This window comes from Corylus avellana, chromosome ca1 (assembly GCF_901000735.1).
Source record: "Corylus avellana chromosome ca1, CavTom2PMs-1.0".
NCBI classification, from domain to species: domain Eukaryota; kingdom Viridiplantae; phylum Streptophyta; class Magnoliopsida; order Fagales; family Betulaceae; genus Corylus; species Corylus avellana.
This window is the reverse complement of record NC_081541.1, coordinates 2,513,351-2,534,208: the sequence shown is the minus strand read 5'-3', so window position 1 is coordinate 2,534,208 and position 20,858 is coordinate 2,513,351. Positions and strand designations below refer to the sequence as shown.

Sequence of the window (20,858 nt, the reverse complement as noted above, 5' to 3'; positions counted from 1 at the left end):
GCAGGCAACGGGCATCCCTCCTCCCCTGAGTCGGTGGCGCTCTGGAGGGAGGCTTAGGATTTCTCTATTTTTTTTGCTGGAAATAATCTTCCCATGTTTGCCAAGTTGCAATGCAGCTATGTTTATTTGTTTGTTTGTTTTTTTTTTTTTTTTGTGGGGCATTTAGTGCAAAGATACCGAAACAAGACAACACGGCACACGCAACCAAAAAGAACAACCAACAAGGAAAAACAAAGAAAGGATTAAAATAAAAAATAATAATAATAAAAAAGGTGGGGAACCCTAAGGAAGGTTATAATGCCCTAGAGCAGATCATGCATTCAAATCAACCATGTTGATGATTACATGACTATGATGATCCAACATACCCAGACTGACAAAAGAAAAACAAAAACAAAAAAACAAACCCACACTTGACAAGATCCATTTTAGGATACTGAAATAACCATATACCATATATTTCGTCTTTCCCAAAAGAGACAACAGAAAATAAAGAGAGAAAAATAATCATACAAATTAGGAAAAATATAGTTCTATGATGAGAGACTGTAAAAATGATAACAAAACCAGGTCCTATTCTGCTACAATGCATGCCATACATACATACATCCAGATCATGAAAGCGCTGTAGCCAACAAAATCATCATAAAATAATATTTGGCAGCCAAAGCATTTTCCATATTCTGATAAGCAATGATTGCCTCTAATTAAATCCACCATTCCTCTTACGTGGCATCAATCTATTCGCCCAAAACAAGAAACAAAAGACAGCAGACAGTTTTGACTTTCTTCAAAAACGCATATATAGCCTTTTACGTGATTGCACTCTAGGGTATTTCCGTAATTTAAAAGGGCAATTCCGACATAAGCAGCCGGCGTTCTCTTTCTCTCCCTTCCTTTCTCCTCCTTCCAATGGATCCAACTCTCCGCTCAATTCCTCCCAAGCCCTAACCCTAGAATTAATCCAGGGAGATGGGGGGAGAGAAAGGTTCGAAATTTTGCATTTGGGAATCAGTTAATTTTTTATTGAGAGAAACCCAACAAGAAGAATAGGAAAAAGTTCAGATTTGCAATGCCAATTTTCCCCATTTCAATTCCATTCCCGTTCCGTTCCTTCATTCAATTCCATCCCGTAAGTATTGCTTGATTTGAAATCCCATCAAATGATTTCCAATCCAAACCTAATCCTCTACGCCTGCGTTGCCAAAGGGACCACAATTCTCGCCCAATTCACCAGAGAGCCCGATCTCGAACGCTTGGCTCTACAATGCCTTGAAAGAACCCCACCTCTCCACTTGATGCACTCTCATACCGTCAGGAAAAGAACCTACACGTTCTTAATCCAAGACCCTTTTGTCTACTTCGCAATATTCGATGAGGATTTGGTGCAATCGGAGGGACTTTGGTTCCTCAACCGCGTAAAATTCGATTTCGAGGAGGTTGTCAAAGGCGGGGCTTTAAAGGGTTTGGATAATCTCAGCTCTCATTGCCTGCAAAAGCAATGTGACCCCATTTTTCGCGAAGTAATGGCGTTGGATTTGACCTTCGAGAATCCTTCGCCAGCGAGTGATTTGACCAAGAGTAGTCGGAATCCGAGTTTGGACTCGTCGAAAGGAATGAAGATGGTGATGATACCGCTCTTGCCCTGTTCGAGTCGGAGTAAAGTGTCGAAGAAGAAGAAGAGGATGAGTGGGGAGGGTAATGGGGATGCTAAAGAAGCTACATCGGAGAATACGACGGATGCGTATGATGCTAGTGATGGTGTGTTCAGGGATTTTGCGTTGCCGGTGCATAAGAGTTTCCCGCATGACCGGCAAAAGGCAAAGAATATTTGGAGGAAACATGTGTGGGTGGTGTTGTTGCTGGACTTTCTCGTGTGCGCGATTTTGTTTGCTGTATGGTTGTGGGTTTGCCGGGGATTTGAGTGTCTTTCAGGTTGAGGTAGGGTTGGTTTTATGGCAAAAGGACTTAAATGGGACAAGCGGTGCATGATGAAGATGTACAAGTAAGTGTGGTTGATTGCTTCTGTTGGTAATTTTTCGTGGGGGTTTTTTTTTTTTTTTCCTGTGAAATCCTTGTATTGTATGAATTTGAAGACAAGTAATGTAGCTCATACAGTTCAGTTATAGTCTTATAGATACATTCTCATGTAATGTGTTCAATTGTGTTATACCTACAGATACTACTTGTGCAGGCACTGCCTCTATATGTTTTCTCTTTCTATTGCTTTTAGTTTATGGTGGTTTTGTTTCACAAAGTTTTGGCTTTTGGTGATATGAGCTGAATTGCAGAAACTGTGTCTTTTGATTTAACTGAGTTTAGTAGATTACCCCCTTTTTTTAATCATCAGAATGCATGTTTACAACCTCTGAGGAAATGACCCACAAGCAAATTTCAAGGTTGTAGGTGGTATTCTCTTTTTAGTCAATCTTTTGGTTTAATGTCTTATAAATCTTTATTTTCATGCTTTGAAACTCTTTTCCACTGCCCCCACTTTCACCCTCTCTTTTTTCTCTCATTAGTCTTCTTTAACTATAACATCTCGAGGCAGATTTGATAGATTCTTTTTCTTCCTTTTTTTTCTCTTTCAAATAAAGAGGTGGTGAAGAAATTGTGTTTAAGGTAGGAGAGCATGGTATGTTGATTGGTGCTAGATGAACACAAAGTGGACTTCAATTTTTTTACCTGATTATAAGTACTATACTGACTGAGGCTTTATGCACCATACTTATAAGCTATAACCAGCCTGGTTTGACTTCTAAGTTCTATCTTCTGTAATTAGCTCTCAGATCCTATTCTAGATGTGTCGACAGCTAGCTGGCAGCTTCATGTGCTTAAAATTTTATGGGTTAAATATGCTGTGATGAGTCGGATTGGGATCTCCTAAATTTAGGTTGCCCGAATTTCTTTAGGGGGTTGTGGAGCCCGTCTCTTTTGGGAAGGTTGGCTCGACACCCTAGGCTGTCTAAGGCAGGTGGCTCTTGTAATCCCCTCTCTTTTAGACCACACAAAAATTCGAGCAGCAGCCTAATTTCAAGAAATCTTCATCCGTGTTGAGGACTAGAATTGCTTGCATATGCTTCATAACAAATGAAGAACATTAATCAGAGAGTCCCAGGTAAATGCTGGAATGTAGTAATGACGCCTAATGTTGCTTCCTCTATTATAGATATTTTGATTATGGAAAAGAAGACATATACCCACATAACTAGAAACTAGAAACTATATCAGATATTCGAGGGAATGTGCTTTTTGACGTTTGAACCTATCGGTGATTGCTCTATAGTCTTCAGCCTTAATATCCTATGTACTAGTACTAGTGTATATTAGCAACATTTTGCCTTCGGCTTCTTTCTTTTCCTCAAACAGAGCATGCCTGTCTCATGGTAATACTTCCATTGAATATATGACTTCTATAAAGACCGGAGATGAAGACATTTGTCAACTGTTGGACAGCCAAATTCTTTAGGCTGCTTCGTTTGTTAAAAGCATTTTAGGCAGGTTTGTTATGCGAAATAGACGCATGGAATGGAAACAGCTATTCTTTTGTTTGGTTGACATAATTTTTAACTATTCTCATGGAAATAACTATTCTCCTACAAAGATGTATACTTACTTTTCTAAAAAAAAAAAATAGGAGTAGCTATTTTTGAAGGAATAGACTGTTTTCCCAAAAAAAAAATAATGCTTTCAAACCCAAATTAAAAATAATAATTAATAAAAAAGTTTGATGAAGTTTGTGAGTGGTTGACCACCCTCAAACATAATAGAACCCAAGAGTGGTCGCATCACCTCTGGAGCCCCTCTTGGTGGACCTTTGGAACTCCTATTATTTTTTAACCTAAAAAAAAAAAAGGGTTTGAAAAAAAAAAAAAAGAAGATAATTTTGGTTCAATTCCAGTAAAAGCATGTGTTGTTACCAAATATAAGAATAAGAATGATCATTCCAATCACTTATATTCCCATTTCCCATAAATACTCATTCTTAATCCTAAAAAAGTGGCCATTCCATATACTAAACTTGCCTTAGTTCTAACGTGACTTTGATTATTTCCACTGCGTCACACGTTAGAAAAATATTGCTCCATGAACAATATATGAAGGCATCCTTTGGAACTGTTGCAAAGCAAAACTAATGAGACATTCACCTCTAAATGCACCACGATTGCCATCCTAGATATCTCTAATGCCTTTATATCATTAATCAATTGGACAAAAAAAAAAAAAATCGCCCTGTTCCATCATCTCTTTTGATGGGTCTTCTATTTCTCTTTCAAACGATTTCCTTTTCATTTCATCCAATTTATTCAACATTCTAAATGATCATATCGAAGGCCTAATTTTAGTCGTACTGATTGAAGTAAAATACTTAAAATCAATAATTTTAAGGGTTTTGGAATGCCAAAAGAATTAAATTGCCCGTGAAATATTTAAGCTTGAATAAAAAAGAAAGATGTTTTAAATTCCTGTATAGCATTGCTCAAACAACTTCATTATATCAGCAAGCCACTCCAACAACAACTTGCAGAAGTTAGAAAAGTTCTATTCTGATAATAATGGGGATATTATACACAAAAAACAAGAAGGGAGACCACACCAGCTACAAAATTTTTTGATTCCAAAATCTATCAGCCAAAAAAATAGAAAAATGTTTATAAAACAGTATTATTTAGCTGAGAAAAAGATACATAACGGATAGCCACCCTGGCACACTTACCCACAAGGGGTTAGCTTTTTATTGCCAGCACCCCGAGGATTCTCATCTTTCCAGTCATCCCAAGCTCTTGCCTTCTCTTGGGCAGCATCATCATCTTCATCGTCCTCTTCGCCTGGCCTCGGCTTCCTATCATCCTTGTACCACGCAGAATTGGCTTCCTCCATAAGTTTTACATTCCGCTCTTGCCAATTGTTCATTATCTCCATCTCCGTTAGACCAGCTTCCTCAATGCTCATGGTCGGCAACCTTCAAGAAAATATTCAATTTAGCGTCTTGGCATGATATGTTTGAAACAACCAAAGAGACTCCTTCCTCTAAGCAGAATACTAGTATTTTCATAACAATTTTCCATGGAAATTGACCTCAGAAATCATTCCTCGCTTCCCTAATAAAACAGAACCAAAGACTAGCCCTACAAGAAATCAGGCTTTCCCTTTCCTTATACATGTATCTTTTATCTATGAGGCGATGGAAATTTACCTATGAGCAGGTTGGAAAACCTGAGCTGCCATCCTTTGCCTTTCACTCGTTAGGCTTCCACCCACAAGACTCGCTGGTCCAAATATCAGCGGCTTGTGTTTGTGGTCATGTGCCTGTGAAACCTCTGCTCTCCCTTCTAAAACATCTTGTGCAAATGTAGCACATGTGATAGGCTGTGCTGGCATAGTATACCGTGCTCGAACTGCAGCATCGCGATGCCAAGCTTCTGCTCTTTTGGTTCGATCATCAAGAACATCTCGAGAGAACTCCTCTCCTTCCTGAATTATATGGAGTTGATGTCAGAAATGTTATATGTACAAAAACCAACAAACTACACGCTATGGTAATCATATTGGAAAGAAAAAGACACAAAAATGACTATATCTGCAACTATACATGCATATACATAAATACATACACATATAGTTACATAAAAATATACACACACATAATGATCAGACCATGATTCTGCACACATCATATGTATCACTCTACACAAGCTAGAATAGAACAATTTAATGAAGTACGAGTAACTACAGCCGAGCCAACTCTTATCAACCATATTAATACCTTTGACATTTTTTCCTTTATAGCAGAGAGCATGTCTTCCTCCTTCTTCAGCATTTCAAGCAGACCAAAAGCCTGAAAGTTTCACATGACATAAAGATTCAATAAGATTTGAGGGGAAAAAAGAACTTGGCAGATTATATTGAAGAAATAAAACCAACCTTGCAGATTGCCAAGGAGATGGTGGTAAGCCAGGCCTGCACAAGGAGAATAGTATGATTTCAGTCAAACAGCAATAGCTTCAAAAAACTGAATAAAGAAAACAATGTAATTGACAATTGACAGAATAGCTAGGCATAATTGGTTCATAAGTCGAATAAACTTTCTACTTTTTAGGCTCAAGAAAAAAAAACCTTCATAATGTTCAGAATACATGAGTACTGATCATATAAATTAGGTCCTGAAACCGTTGATTAGAGGAACAAAACAACTTTCTGTAATAATATCTAAAATCGTCTTTATTTAAAATGAAATCAAAATAACCATCACTCTTGAATATTAACGGAGGACAATACATTTTACATCACACTTGCAAGACCAATAAGTGCATTTCTCTAATACATAACTTGGTGCTTATATTATATGCCGATGGTAATCTAAAAAATTGTGGCTTACTCATGGCACACAATCCAATATAGTAGAATTCATTGGAAGAAAGAATCACCCAAATGTCAGCAAATGTATCTGCATTTAAAAAACCTTGAGATCTTATTGACTGTACCAGAGATTCATTCAGATAAAATACAACTAGATTTCGTGCAAATAGAAAGATAACCAACGAGGGCATAATGTGGCAACCATGGGACAAGACCCAATCAAGCAGAATTACAAAAAGCAAAATCTCTAAAAACAGCTGTGGCTTTAAACCAACAATTAGAACCTTTTTTGGTAAGTACCACCAACCAGAACAAATAAACAAATTTAATCTTTTATTTTTTAGGTCAGGGAGATAATGATTTGATAAAACTTTCAAATAAGATAAAGTGTTATAGAGTTGACTTTCCATCAGTTCCATCACAACATGTATTTTACAGATGTACAAGCACTCAAAATGCAGAGCAATAGACAACAGTGGAGTGCAAGCAGCACAGTCCTATACAATGAAATGACCAATCAGCTAACCTCTCGTTCTTCCTCTCCATCGTCATCCAGCATATCTTCTTCTCCTGCCTCGACAGGAGTAGATAATGTAGCTGCTCTACTAGAACGCCCACGCCGCTCCTTTCGTTCCTTTAAATCCAGCAACTTCACTTCTGCAGCTCTTTCACGTCTGAATCGAGCAATCTAGACAGGCACAAGAAGAATAGGCACGATATTACAAAAAGAAGTTTCTATTTCACATTTTCAACCTCTGGCATATACAGCGCATGCAGACCCGGACTTTGAACCTCTAGAGGTTTGATTCATAACATTGTACTTCAAGCTTATTATAGATTGAATGGTATTGAAAATTATAATTAAAACTACCTTGCGAGCCCTCTGATCGGCAAAAGAATTTGGACCTCCATGTGTGGATGTTTCTAATTCTTCTTCTGGCAGAAGTTCCATTGCCTCACAAAACGATATAAATTCCTAAAAAAGTGCCACCCTCTCAATAAGTGTCAACAGTAACATAACAACAACTTTTCCTTAAGAGAGCTTCAAACTATTCTTCAGGTAATGAAGAGTATTCACCTTTAATTTTGCCTGGGAAGCCTTAAGAACCTGTATCCTATCATCTTGTGCAACTTTTTCAGTCAACTCAGCAAGATAAAATGTTACCTGTAGGAAAGAATTCATTAAAGCAGACAATAATATAATGGAGTCAAACACAGAGAACCATTAGGTTTGCAAGTATGCTAGTGATTATAACATCTAAAAAGAAAAATGACACAAATTTCCTCCAAATTGATTTGAAGGAAATTTTCTTCAACCTACTCTAATAAGTGACAAATGTCATTTAATATGTTTGGGTTTCTCAAAAATCAATGTTTAGGTTCCTAGATTAGTAGACTGACAATAAATGAAACTTGGCACTTATTAGACTAGGTTGAAGAAATTTCCTCCAAACCAGTTTGGAGGAAATTTCTGTCCAAAGAAAAATCCATGATTTCAGCGAGATCCTTATCAAGCTATGATGGATATCATGTACCAAGATGCAAAGTCATTCCACATTCATGTTTATTCAGCCCATCTCCTAGACTTTCTCCAAAATGTATTGATAACCCTCAAAAATGTAAGACATCTCAATTCATCACATCTAAAGTTCCCCTAAAAAGGTCTTGCTCATTCAAAATGCTTCAAGTAGCCGAAAACTAAGGGCACATTGTTGATATTATTAAATTACAAAATACCTCCTATGTGCTTTTATCTAGCATTTAAAAACACGAGGATAAAGCCATAGCGGATGACCAGAGCCATATTTGAATCAGTGGTTTAGGAATATTTGAGGTTCCATTAGAATGATAATGGTTGGACTTAAGCCACAATTTATAAGATGTCTGACTTTAATAATGCAATGGACTTCTTCGGAATTCAGTGCTACTAAACCACCCAACTTTTTGCAGACACCAATAGCAAGTATAACATATTTCATATTTCCTCATACATAACGGCCTTATATCAAAAACACCCACCCCCCACCCCCAAACAAAAAAGGACACATTTAGTGTTCCAAGCTAAGAATGAATTCCAGTTTACAGTACACTATATTTGGTAGAGGAAAAAAAAAACTGAGTTATTTACCAAAAAAAAAGAGGCACCTTCGTTGTATACTGCTTTTTCCTCTAAAAATTGAGAAACTTTATCAAACAACAAAGAATCATTACTAGCTCATTCTCGACAGCTTTACATTTTATTAACTTCCCAAATTATGTAATCCATTTTCCCTTCTTTTGTTTCAAAATGTTCTCTTGTTTCCTTAATTGAGAAACTGTACTTGGGTAATGGTTTCATTATCTTCAATACTAGTAGAATATCAAATCTTTTTTGTGTCCTTACTCCTCAATTACATGCATCTCAAGACTTTTTATTTTGGTTTCATTATCCTTTTTGTGTCCTTATTCCTCGTATGCCTCGCACCCCTCTCAGCATGAACCGGTTAAGTCGCGGGCTTCACCAGGAGGCTGGCCCCAAGAGGCAGTTTGCACTCAGTGGGTTTCAAACTTAAGACCATGAGGAGCACTCAAAAGTCCCAGCTTCCACCACCTGAGCCAACCCCTTGGGGTTACAAGCATTACAAGACTTGTGACTATAACATACTTCCTTTTTCCTTTTGATAAATTCCCTATCCACATTTTCTCAACAAGCAAACAGAGAACTAGTTTTTCTCTCTTCTTCCATTCCATGCCGATTCTTTCCCAGCAACCAATTGAAGAAAAACCCAGCGCAGTCCACGAATAAATCAATAATAAAAAATCAATATTTTCAAAATTACATAAACAAACCAAAAATTACCAGGACATATTTAAGATTGGTGGTGCTGATGTCGTCCTTTGTCTCGTTCGCCGAGAACAACCCCAGCTTGCTTACCATGTCCTCGCACTTCCCCAGAGCCTCGCAACCCTTCTTCACGAGCTCCTAATTTTTCCAAATTTCCCACAAAATCAAAACCCACAATCAAATCTAACAACCCCTAAATTAAAAAGCTTAAAGGAGTGGACGAGCGTACCTGATCAGCGCCGGACTCCGTGGCAGTTGAATGCATCTTACGGGCTTGTTCGAAGAGCGCTGGGAGAGGGAGGTCCTCCATGTTGCTTTCAACCATTGGTGAGCTTATCGAAACCCTATAAAATGGGAATTTGAGGGTGGTGGGGTGAAATTATAATTGGTGGAAACAGTGGGGGTGGAATTGGCAAAATGAGATTGGGATCTCGCAGAAGCGGGAGAGAGAGAGAGAGATTTCTAGAGCATGTGAAGTCATGAACCATGTTGGATGTGGAAGCGTATATTGGTGAAGCGGTGACTTGGTGTCCATCGTGGCAGCAGCTAACTATTGCCACGTAACAAAATAAAAAGAGGATCAACTTACCCTTATTAAGGTTATTAAAAAAAATAATTTGGGTACTTAAATTTTTATTATAATTTATTTACAGCTTACATGGCAATTTATATTTTAAAGAAAAGAAAATAATAGACTTATAATTTGTTTAAAATTATTTTTCTGATGCTGAAACGCGTTAACATGTGATTACTAATCGAATTATAAATGAATTGTCGAATATCATTAATTTTACAAAAATGAGCATAATGTGAATTGTTATGTGTCGATTCATATTTTAATATTGATGTAATAAGTGTCATATAAATTATCATGTTAGTTTATAAATGTGATTAGTGTCATGTAAATTATCACGTGGTAGTTCACATTGTTATTGACATAACGAATTGATCATTTCACCAAAATTTGATGAACTATTGTCTTTTTTTTTTTTTTTTTTGAGATAAATAATCATATATGTTATGTACATAGTGACACCTTTAAGATAAATCAATTAATTTATCCAACTACATGATTTTAAAGTAAAGGTAAGCCACTGTACTTCAATTCTCTAGAAACTTTTAGAGATAATTAATAATATTATTATTATTTGATAATGAGGTTGTATGGAGTTTCACTCTGGATAAATTCCTAGCTAGGCACATTCAATCCCCCTGGTATTGGCAATTACCGGGCCAAAATTTATAATAAAATTTCTCTTACTTGCTTTTCCTTCCTTCTTCAGCAAAGCGTCTCTGTCTCACCGCAGCTTCCTCGCCGCAGCCATGGCCCCAGCCATTACGAGGGCCCAAGGCCACAGTGCTGAAGCAGAAAGCAGTTGAAAGAAGAGCCATCAGGCAAACGCAGCAGTGTATCAAACTCGATCTCTCATCAAAGAGTCAGAACTCAAAAGCAAAGAAAAAAAATGCTTGAACAAAAAAAAGCACTTAATCGTGATGATGATAAATGCTGTAGTGTGGGTTACAAGTATTGAGCCAGACAAGGCGTTAAAATTGATGGGTTGGGGACGAAGATTCGAATAAAGGGGGTATGAGAAGCGGATTTAGCATTGGAACAGTCAGCAACAGAGAGAGGTGCGGTGATAGCGAGGAGGCCTAGGGGAGGAGCAAGTTTTAACAATATTGTTTGTCAATTGTCACTTTATCAAAACGGTGGTGGTTAACCAAAAGAAAATCTATTCCAAATGGTAGCTCAATCGCTGTAAATCATGTTTAATGAAGTGAATGTCACTAATTCGAATCCCCTTCTCCCTTCCTTGTATGGACATAAAAAAATAATAATAATAATAATAATAAAAAAAAACCTCTTTTAATTAGGTAAAACCGTCAAACGAATGGAATATACAGTAAAGCAAGTTTGTGTAAGAGTTTTTTTTTTTTTTTTGACATGTCCGCACAAGATGGGGGAGGGGGATTCAAACGAGTGACCTCCGCTTCATAAAGCGTGGTCCCAGCCGATTGAACTACCTCTTTGAGACTTGTGTAAGAGTTTGACTCTAATACCATGTTAAATAATCATTTATTTTAAAAATTTAAGTTAATAAAAATAAATAAATTTAATCATTTAATCAATATTTTAATAGAGTGACATATATTAAATTTCATGGGTACGTGGTTATTAAGTCCAATAAACACTAGGAAAAGTCCACATGCAGCAAAGATATTTTTTTTATTAAGTCTTATAAACACTAGGAAAAGCCCACATGCGGCCAAGATATTTTTTTATTAAGTCCTATAAACACTAGAAAAAGCCCACATTAGGCGAAGATATTTTATTGCCGTATGAGAAAAGGAGAAGTCCCATTCCTATTAACATAGGAATTATAAGTAAAATGAAAGGTATGATTCATGAATATTGATATGTATATTTAATAGGAATAAATAAATGAAATTATTTTATTTTTAGTTAACTGCTTCTGATTCACCAGCTCTTTTATTTTTTATTTTTAAATAAAATCAATCAATAAAAAAAAATATGTAAAACTAAAAGAAAATTTGATATTCTTAATTATTATAAATTTTTTCCAAATACTTGAAACAAGCAAAATAGTGGCCTAGATGCGTAATGCACTGCTCCAGTCTAATGGACACGTGGGCGATTATACACATCACACGTATCGGATCCAATCTCATCCGACTTAGACCCAATAGACCAGCCTTTGCTTCCCAATAATTAACCCGGCCCATCATTAAATGATAGGAAAATTAGAAAATAGCCCAAACCCACCATGGATTTTTTTTTTTTTTTTCCAACCCTAAAGGTAGGAAAGTAACAAAACAGCTGATCAAATGCTTATTACCATTATAGCGTATGTTATTGGTAATTACCAGTTATGATAAACATCAAATTATTATTTTTTAAATTATAAGCTCACTTTAGGCTCAATAATACTATATTAACCATTTGTGAATTGAGATATTCAACAATTTGCTATCAAATAAAGTGTGGACTCACCAATTTATTAGTAATTTGGATAGCAATCGTGAGAGAGCATGTGGAATTTACCTCCTCAAATATGTGGTTGGGCAACATAAATTCATTTTAGGCAGGTAAATCTCATATAAACTATATCTCATAATTGTTGATAGCAAATTGCGGAAGATTTCAATCCACTGTTTGTTCTTATAGTTTGCCCGCTAACAACAATAAAATAAGAGTAAGTCAAGTAAGAACAAATAATAAAAACTTTTCTTTCAGTCAAAAAGTAACATTCTTTTAAAGGTTTTATCTCGTAATAGAAATTAAGAAAAATTCACTTTACTCCTTAAAGTTTCAAGGATTTTTCAATTCGAACCCCAATGTTTAAAAATTGGCAATGTACCCCCCTAATGTTTCAAAAATTTTCAATTCAGATCCTCCGTTACTAATTTATGTCTAATTGGACGGAAATCATCCCACGTGTGTCTCACGTGAGATTTTTATGCCCTCTATTCCAATTTTGCCTTCATTAAAACCTATGAAATTATGTAATTACCCTCTCAAAATCTCACGTGAGACGCACGTGAGATGATTTCTGTCCAATTAGACAGAAATTAGTAACAGAGGGTCTGAATTGAAAATTTTTGAAACATTAGGGAGGTACATTGCCAATTCTTAAACATTGGGGTTCGAATTGAAAAACTCCTGAAATTTTAGGGGGTAAAGTGAATTAAACCCTAGAAGTTATCTTTCTTCTTTTTTTTTTTTAATTTTTTTTTTTAATTTTAATTTTAATTTTATTATTATTATTAAAAAAGAGGGAGGGTTCTCTTTTGTTTGTCTTTTTATCTTTCGTTCATCTATTAAAGAGTAACGACTTTTTTGAAGATCATGAAATGTAGAATAGTTTGAGCATTCCATAATAAGAGTTCTCTTGAGAGTTTGAATATTTTCTTTCTATAGTTGTATATCATACAAGTTATAGTATTCAACAAAGGAATAAAATTTAGATGTACTGTATTTTGTTCTAATAAGGGTTAGCAAATTTATAGAAAAATGGAAACTGACGTATTAAATTCTCAATAATTCCGAAAGCTTAAATTGACGGATACATTTAGTCTCGTACCATATTAAATCACAAAATTATTGTGTCATAAAACATATAGTACAAAATGGTTTATGAAAGCAACTTGGGTGCAGGAAATTACAAGCAGTACAATATAAAAAGTTCGGATCCTTAGTTTGAAGATGCACACGATTGCAGCATTGTCATTTTCAAAACGCCAACAAAAAAAATACAATGATTTATGGTTAAAGTTTAAAATAAAGATATTCTATTAAATCTAAGAATTGGTACTCTAAGAATCAATTTCAATATCTTCTCTTGTTTCATTGGATATAACAAATTTTCAAGGGACCACTTTAGCTTGAAGGAACCTAGGAAAACCCTATAGTGTCTTTGCAATTATTTTATCAAATTGAATGCTTTTGTATGGACAACTTCCAGAAAACCATTTGGCTTTTTGTTGACATCTCTTCATTCTTTTCACTTAAAAAAAAATAAAAATAATAATAAAATAAAAAAAACCTGTTTATATTAATGCATTAAACAACATTAAATAGGAAATGCAATAATTTCTGCTCAACCTAGAAACTTCTCAAAAAGGATCACATTCTGTGCAGTAGTCAATTATAGATTTTTCTGGTTGGGTGGTTTGGTTAAGATTTTAATTAGTGTATTATGACTAAGTTTGGTTTGGGGCAAAATCAATCATTCACACGTTTTGTTGACCCAATTTTCCATATGGTCGGACCAGCAATGGGCCACCTACAAAACGAGGAAAAGGTCATCAAAAACCTCCGGTCCCATAGAGAGAGAAAAAAAAAAACCATCCATTCTCATTATAATTAGTGTTTTACAAGAGTCTGGTTTGACAAAATCATTCTCATTCTGCCTGGATTTAACAAAGTTGTAAGCACTATATATATATATATAAAAAAGATTATCATAAACCATTTATCCACGGAAAATTTCTACCCGAGTATGGTCATCTAAACGAGAGAGAGAGAGAGAGAAAAATAACGTAACGATGAAACCATAAAATGTCAATTGTCATGATATACAAGACACTTTTCACATTTACAAACTAATGCGACAATAAACGTGCCACTTATTGTCTAAAATTATAGATTCACATATAGATGAATTTGTAAAAAAATTGTGAGAGAAAAGAAAATTTTCACTTAATCTCTTGATCACAAACTGGAATCAAGGAGACTGGCCAGGCAACTGGCGTGGGACCTAGGTAGCATTCCATCATTTATTACAGATACATGTTGAGAACATGGGCTGCAACCCCAGATGTTCACATTTGATTGTGACCTTGGATTATGCTCTCTTCTTTCTGTTATGTACGTGTAATTTCGTGTCTTCTGCAATTCTTCTCAATCAGTGTACGGAGAGAGAGAGAGAGAGGATGGGCTGTGACCACAAAAGATTTACCATTTGCTCTTATAACATTTATAAGAGAAGAGTTAAATATTAGTTTTATCTAAAATGATTTTTTAAATGTTTAAAAAATTTTCTATATTGAATTAGCTAAAAAAAATATAAAATAGATATTTGATTAGAAAAACTAAAAAAAAAGTTAAATGTAGCAATACTTTTTTAGAGAGTCATTTTATTTTTTTATTATTTTTTTTTATTTATTTTCTCATTTTCTTAAATTTTTTTCTATTTTTTCTTTCACATGTTTTCTTTTTTTCAAAATTTTTATAATTTTTCCTTTAAGATATTCATTTTTTTATAAAATTTTTATCACTTTTAATAATATTAAATGATATAAATAAAATTATAACTAATCGGATGTAAAAGACTTTTAAAAATTCATTACATAAACTAGATAAAGTGGTTTTAAAAAGTAATTTTGCATAAAAATTTACTCTCGATTGAGAATGCTCTTATTGTGTGTGGCTCTCACGAGAGAGAGATTGATTGGGATACACTCAAATGAATCATGGATGACGAGGTCCTGATTCCAAGGCCAGATCTTGGAATATAAAAAGCAAAATGTGGGTGCCCCATCGGCCTTCTTAATAATTGGTTATAGCTCTGTTTTTCAGCAAGACGAATTTTTTTCTGTATACTCTTTCTTGAACAAGTTCCTGCTTTACAGGTCTCAGCCAAGGAAGCAGTTGGAGAGAGGCCAATCTTTTCTGGACCATGAAGATCTGGTCTCTTAGGTGGCACCATAATGGTGATTGTGAACTGACAGTGATTTTCTTGATTGCTCCCTTATATTCCCCACACAAAATGCTCCTCAGAGATAATGACTCACAAGGAGTAGTTTTTACAGGTATATTATATATGCATGTTGTTGGGGGAAAAAAGGTTATATTTTTCTGGTTTTTGTTTATAAATTGACAAATGGGTGTTGGTAATGGTGAGTATTATTTCTGAGGGATGCTTTGGTTATGAACTTTTTACTTGCATATTCACTGACCCACAAAAATAAAAGGAACTCTATATCTACTTGCGATTATAGGTGGTGCAATTGTACAATGACAGGGATAATGTGGTCCAGGTTGAGCTATTAATCAATTTGATCTTGTTTTGGACTAAATGTGATATTTCGATGTCATCCATGATTAAGATTGACTTTTTAGAGGTTATAGTAAGCGGTGCAATCAACGTTGTCAATTATACCTTTCACACTCTTATCAAAAGAACCAAAAAATTAGAAATAAAATACAATTGAAAGTATTTTATGCAGAATAGTTTAATACAGGTCAGAGGCTAGCCACTCTGGAAAAATACAATTTTTTGAGAACTGTTTGATAGAGATTTGCTTCATTTTTTCTTCCATATCTCTTTCTTGTAATTAATGGTGACAAGCAACAACCAGGAATTTTGTGCTACAGCTTCCTAAAATGCTCGTGTGATCATGACCATGAGCTGAAGAGGAAAGAGGAGAAGAAAAGTATGTGGGAAGAGAAAAGAAGAGCAAGTGGGGCTAATAGGGCCAGTCTTTCACTGAAAACCAGGGAACTATATTCATATTTTTTATGCAGCACTTTCTAACTGCATTTGCGTTGTTCCACACACGTGGTAACCCATGCTTTTGGCATTGATTAGCCGTTTGTAATGGATATCTAGCTTCCACATCACACTTACAGTAAAAATGTTATGATTTGTGTGGCTTATGCCTTTGGATCTCCATTGAGACACTGCTCCTTTTAAGCTACAATTTGGACCCCAAGTAGATTTTGTGCTCTCTTGTTTTGAGTTCAAGAAGCCTTAATTAAACCTGTTATTTCTGTAAGTCTTGTATTGCTTTAGATTTGTAATGGGTATTATAGTTTCTCAATTTTTGAGGTGTTAATTAATGTAATGTAATCATCTGTTCTGTGCATATTTGTTTCTCAAATTATTGAAATGTTTTTGTTATATTTGGTTATGTAGGCTCTTTTTTCTCTTTTCAATTTATTACTGTGAAAATTCTTCAAGCTCTTCTAGAGAAGACTAGGAATTTCAAGTGTATTCTGACTCTTAATTCTCTTTGCAAAGGAGAAACAGCAAGTTCCTGAATGATGGATGAGAAGCAAATCTCCGGTTTGTGTTCAATTGAATCTGAAAAGAAGAGTGATAGCTTGTATCCAATGTGTTTTGGTGTTTCTTGTGCATTCTTTGCCCTCCAACTCCTGTCGAAACCTGAAGTGGAAGATGAAAGATGGTCCGAAGTATGTGATAAACTTCTTCAGGGAAGTGCCCAACTCCTGGGGTTGCTTGTGTGGAAGGTTCAGAGAGAAGGAACAAGCGGGGGAAAGTGTGAGCTTCTCCATAAACTTGAAACTGCTGAGAGGGAGATCGAAGAGTTGAAAAAAATGAGACATGAAGACGCAAAAGCCAATGAGAAAGTTGTGAGCATCTTTGCTGCACAAGAGCAGAGCTGGTTGAATGAAAGGAAGATGCTCCGGCAGCAGATTGGGGCTCTAATGAGGGAATTGAGGGTCCTTGAGAGAAAGAGGGACGAAGCTATTTCTGAATTGAATCAGAAGGTGGAGGAATTGGAGGATATGGTGCAGTGTAAGGATAAGGTGTTGGAGGAAGAGAAGCAGAAGAAGGGGGAGTTAGAAGAAGTGCTGAAAGAGGCTGAAAATGTTGTGGAAGAATTAAGAGAAACTGCAAAGCGTGAAGCCCAAGAGCACTCTTCTGACCTTTGGAGGCACAAAACGGCCTTCATTGAAGTTGTGTCAACCCAACGGCAGCTGGAAGCTGAGATGGGCCGCCTACTCAGGCAAGTTGAAGCTAAAAACCATGATCTTGATGTAGTCTTAGAGCAGAAGGAAGAGGCAGTGTTGATGGCTCAAAAACTGTCCCTGGAAATGGTAAAGATGCATAAGGATTTGGAACAGAAAGACAAAATTCTGTCAGCAATGCTTAGGAAGTCCAAGCTGGATACAGCAGAGAAGCAAATGCTTTTAAAGGAAATAAAATTATCAAAGGCTAAGAGAAAACAAGCTGAAATAGAAACAGAAAGGTGGAGGGCAGTATCAGAGTCTAGACATGAGAGACATTCATTAAGAAGTATGTTGGCTAACCAAATCAATTCAAAACCTGATGTTTACACAGGTGCAAAAGGGGTGCATCCCAATGCAACTGGGTCGTCGCACGTTGGAAAGACGAGATCTCAGTCAACTGATCATGTTTTGGAGTATGGGCATCTTGGGCTTAAAAAGGACAGAAAGGAGCTCGATCTTCTTTCTTCACTCTCTGATCACTATCCACTGGAAGAGAATGAGGAATTACGTAAGAAAAAAGTTCTCACTTTCCTTTTTGGTTTAACATGAATGATCTCACCAACATTAGTAATAGCTATTTATGTGCACACACACACACAAACATATAAATATGTTTCCTTTATTAAAAACAATCACAATGCTTAAATTCCTGATCTTGAATCTGCACTATATTTTTTCTTTTCTTAATAATGTCTCATTCTTGATTTTGAAGCTATCACAACTGATATGAAGCGGTTGGAAGGTTGGGTACGCACAGAAGCTGAAAAGTATGCAACTTCAATTCAGCAGAGGCATCACTTAGAACTAGATGCTTTTGCAGAACAAATGAGAATCAAAGATGAGAAATTGGAGGCATTCCGTTGGCAGTTGCTGAGCATGGAACTAGAATCAAAGCGGCTGGAGTCTCAGGTTGAGGGACTGAACGAGGATATGTCACAGCTCAGACATTACAATATGAAATTGGAAGCCTTGTTACTGGAAAGAGAAGAAGAATTAACTTTCTTAAAAGAGCAATTAGCATCACAATTGACGTCCCTAAATCGCCAGCAGACGTTGTTAAATTCATCTTCTCATATTCCAGCATTAGCCCATGATGCAATCTGTTTTGAAGGCAAGATCATAAAGGGAAAACCATGGGCGAGAGAACAAGAAACGAAGACAACAAGTTTGGTGGATAAGTATCAAGAGGAAGATGCTCGGAGAGAAGAAGAAACTCCATCCTTTAACCAGTTCAAAGATGTAGGTTTAATGCCCCAATCTCTTGAACAAGAATTAGAAGATGATGAGGATATTGCCAATGAGGGCCCTGTCCTGGAGGGAGGTACAAGTCCAGTGGAGGTTGATACTACTGAAAAGTTAGTGTCACCTAGCCAGCCCATGAGTAAGACAAACAATTCTCCATGGAGGATCGATCTTTGTGCTCTTGGAGTTTCTTACAAGATCAAAAGGCTAAAGCAGCAACTTTTTATGCTGGAGAGGTTGGCAGGAAAGCAAGAAAGTGTTGAAGATACAGAAAGCAATGATAATGGGCAAATTGAGATAAAGGGCTTCATTTCATTAATGTCTTTGCTGAATAAACAAGTTGGCAGGTACCAGTCCCTTCAAGGGAAGGCAGATGACCTTAGCAGACGGATGGTAAGTTTAGATTAATTCAGTGAAATTTCAAGTTTTAAGAAAGATATGACATTGTATTGACTTTTTCCAATTCAGTGCTTTCAATACTTTGATATTTGCAAAATTTAACCGTCTCTATAAAATATTGGAAAGCTTTTGAAATATGGGTGCTTCAGTTTGAGTTCAATTGGGACTCAACTGATATCGAAATTTAATTGACATTGGTCCTTGCTTACTTATTTTTTCTTGTTTGTTACTTTCAGCATGAGAATGATCTAAATATAAATCATGGAGTTTCTGGTATAGCAAAAACAAAGGCAGAAACTAAAGCACTTGAACAGTTCCTGGAGGAAACGTTTCAGCTGCAGAGATATATCGTTGCAACAGGACAGAAATTGATGGAAATTCAATCCAGGGCTGCTTCTGGATTTGTTGGGGTCGCCCAAGAACTGAACAAGACTGCTAGCTTTGACATGAAGAGCTTTGCTGATAGTGTTAGAACTCTTTTTCAGGAAGTTCAGAGGGGCCTTGAAGTTCGAATATCTCGAATTATTGGAGATCTTGAGGGAACCCTGGCTTGTGAGGGGATGATACATTTGAGGAGGTAGTGATGGGAACCAAAAAGGTTAAGATGAGGTTCAATTATGGTCATGAAGTGGCTTTCAAATGATTCTGCTTATGTCTATAGTTAAATTTGTACAGAAAAAAATAAAATAAAATAAAAACACTCAAAATAGTTTTAATGCTATAGAAATGATCCTGAACTCATATTTTGTTCTTAGTGCTAGGAGGGAAATAAGGATTACTTCTACATAAACATCCTATCCTGTCTTTGTGGGGATGTGCATGTGTTACGCAACCCTAGACAAACTTGATATACTCAACCTTGGACATGTTTTCTTCATCTTTACATTCACTGTGTTAGGCCTCTGGTGCTTGGATCTGGATTTGGATAGGGTCTCACATTCAAAAGTGTAAAATAAACCTATCCCTAGATTAATCGATTCAATCTCACACTTTAGTTCTCATTGATACCTTTAGTGGAGCCGAGTTATGCTATACTTCAGTTGAACTTGAGAGAATATTTGCGGTTTTCATCGTTTAAGTTCCTCTTGTGCTGCTTCTAATCGTAGGTGTTACTATAGTCACGCTCATGTAGAACCATTTTAGTTAGGAAAAAAAAAAGGTGCTATTATTTATTTGGCAATAAACAATAAAAATGATTATTCCTATACAATGTATTATACAAGGGAATAGATTTTGTTTGGCTCTTTAGCTTTTGGCCTTTTGCTGTTGGGGGGGGGAGGTTGGGATTATTAACTCATGACACGACATGTGCCCAAATACCACCCAAAGGAGAGGTATATGTATATCTGCATTTATAACTTGTGTACTTTTGTATTTGTACTTTTTTTTTTAGAGTATTTGTACTTAAATATCTTTAGCTAATAACTCCACAAATATAAAGTTCGTTCCACACAAACATAAGTTCTATTTCAATAATTCGTACAAGTCAATAATTGCCCGACATAAATTTTCTTTAATACGGTTTATAAAATTTTCATGTGCTCTTTAAGCATGTAAAAAATACATAAACTATTAAAAAATTATGTGCTTCCTACTAGGTATGTAAATTGCATTATATAGACAAATAATACCCTTATTATGCATCCACATTTGTACTATATAGAGGGTGGATTTTAGTACCCTCCCCTCCAAGGCAAGAAGAATACGCATATAACCACACATGGGCGGGCCGGCATTTTTTTTTTTTTTTAACTA

The 20,858-nt window shown here is 35.9% G+C and overlaps 3 protein-coding genes across 6 annotated transcripts; 2 read left to right on the top strand and 1 right to left on the bottom strand.

The window, feature by feature from the left end:
* The first annotated feature begins 853 nt into the window (after positions 1–853).
* LOC132189144 (phytolongin Phyl2.2) lies at positions 854–2,206 on the top strand. Its single transcript, XM_059603695.1, has one exon. The coding sequence runs from the start codon at positions 1,164–1,166 to the stop codon at positions 1,938–1,940; it is 777 nt and encodes a 258-aa protein (XP_059459678.1). The 5' UTR covers positions 854–1,163; the 3' UTR covers positions 1,941–2,206.
* A 2,248-nt stretch (positions 2,207–4,454) lies between these two features.
* Positions 4,455–9,643, bottom strand: LOC132167833 (PP2A regulatory subunit TAP46). Its single transcript, XM_059578866.1, has 9 exons — positions 9,414–9,643; positions 9,200–9,322; positions 7,439–7,525; positions 7,232–7,336; positions 6,887–7,048; positions 5,926–5,961; positions 5,768–5,839; positions 5,198–5,475; positions 4,455–4,963 (listed from the first exon to the last, which is right to left on the bottom strand). The coding sequence occupies exons 1-9, from the start codon at positions 9,507–9,509 to the stop codon at positions 4,714–4,716; spliced, it is 1,209 nt and encodes a 402-aa protein (XP_059434849.1). The 5' UTR covers positions 9,510–9,643; the 3' UTR covers positions 4,455–4,713.
* Positions 9,644–15,166: 5,523 nt separating this feature from the next.
* LOC132189162 (uncharacterized) lies at positions 15,167–20,082 on the top strand. Of its 4 annotated transcripts, XM_059603757.1 has the most exons (5): positions 15,167–15,233; positions 15,338–15,517; positions 16,729–17,970; positions 18,175–19,097; positions 19,340–20,082. In XM_059603757.1, exons 3-5 carry the CDS (start codon positions 16,749–16,751, stop codon positions 19,682–19,684), a joined length of 2,490 nt encoding a protein of 829 aa, XP_059459740.1. In that variant the 5' UTR covers positions 15,167–15,233; positions 15,338–15,517; positions 16,729–16,748; the 3' UTR covers positions 19,685–20,082. The 4 variants fall into 4 exon arrangements, with proteins under 4 accessions (XP_059459740.1, XP_059459733.1, XP_059459757.1 ...); XM_059603750.1 differs by lacking the exon at positions 15,167–15,233 and having other exon boundaries at positions 15,278–15,517; XM_059603774.1 differs by lacking the exons at positions 15,167–15,233; positions 15,338–15,517 and adding an exon at positions 16,000–16,479 and having other exon boundaries at positions 16,738–17,970.
* The last annotated feature ends 776 nt before the right edge of the window (positions 20,083–20,858 follow it).

Coding starts and splice junctions, on each gene's coding strand:
- LOC132189144 (XM_059603695.1), top strand. CDS start 1,164: ATGATTTCCAATCCAAACCTAATCCTCTACGCCTGCGTTGCCAAAGGG.
- LOC132167833 (XM_059578866.1), bottom strand. CDS start 9,509: ATGGTTGAAAGCAACATGGAGGACCTCCCTCTCCCAGCGCTCTTCGAA. Junction 7,049..7,231: donor CCGATCAGAGGGCTCGCAAG/GTAGTTTTAATT, acceptor GTGCCTGTCTAG/ATTGCTCGATTCAGACGTGA. Junction 5,476..5,767: donor TAAAGGAAAAAATGTCAAAG/GTATTAATATGG, acceptor CATATAATTCAG/GAAGGAGAGGAGTTCTCTCG.
- LOC132189162 (XM_059603757.1), top strand. CDS start 16,749: ATGATGGATGAGAAGCAAATCTCCGGTTTGTGTTCAATTGAATCTGAA. Junction 17,971..18,174: donor GGAAGAGAATGAGGAATTAC/GTAAGAAAAAAG, acceptor TTGATTTTGAAG/CTATCACAACTGATATGAAG. Junction 19,098..19,339: donor ATGACCTTAGCAGACGGATG/GTAAGTTTAGAT, acceptor TGTTACTTTCAG/CATGAGAATGATCTAAATAT.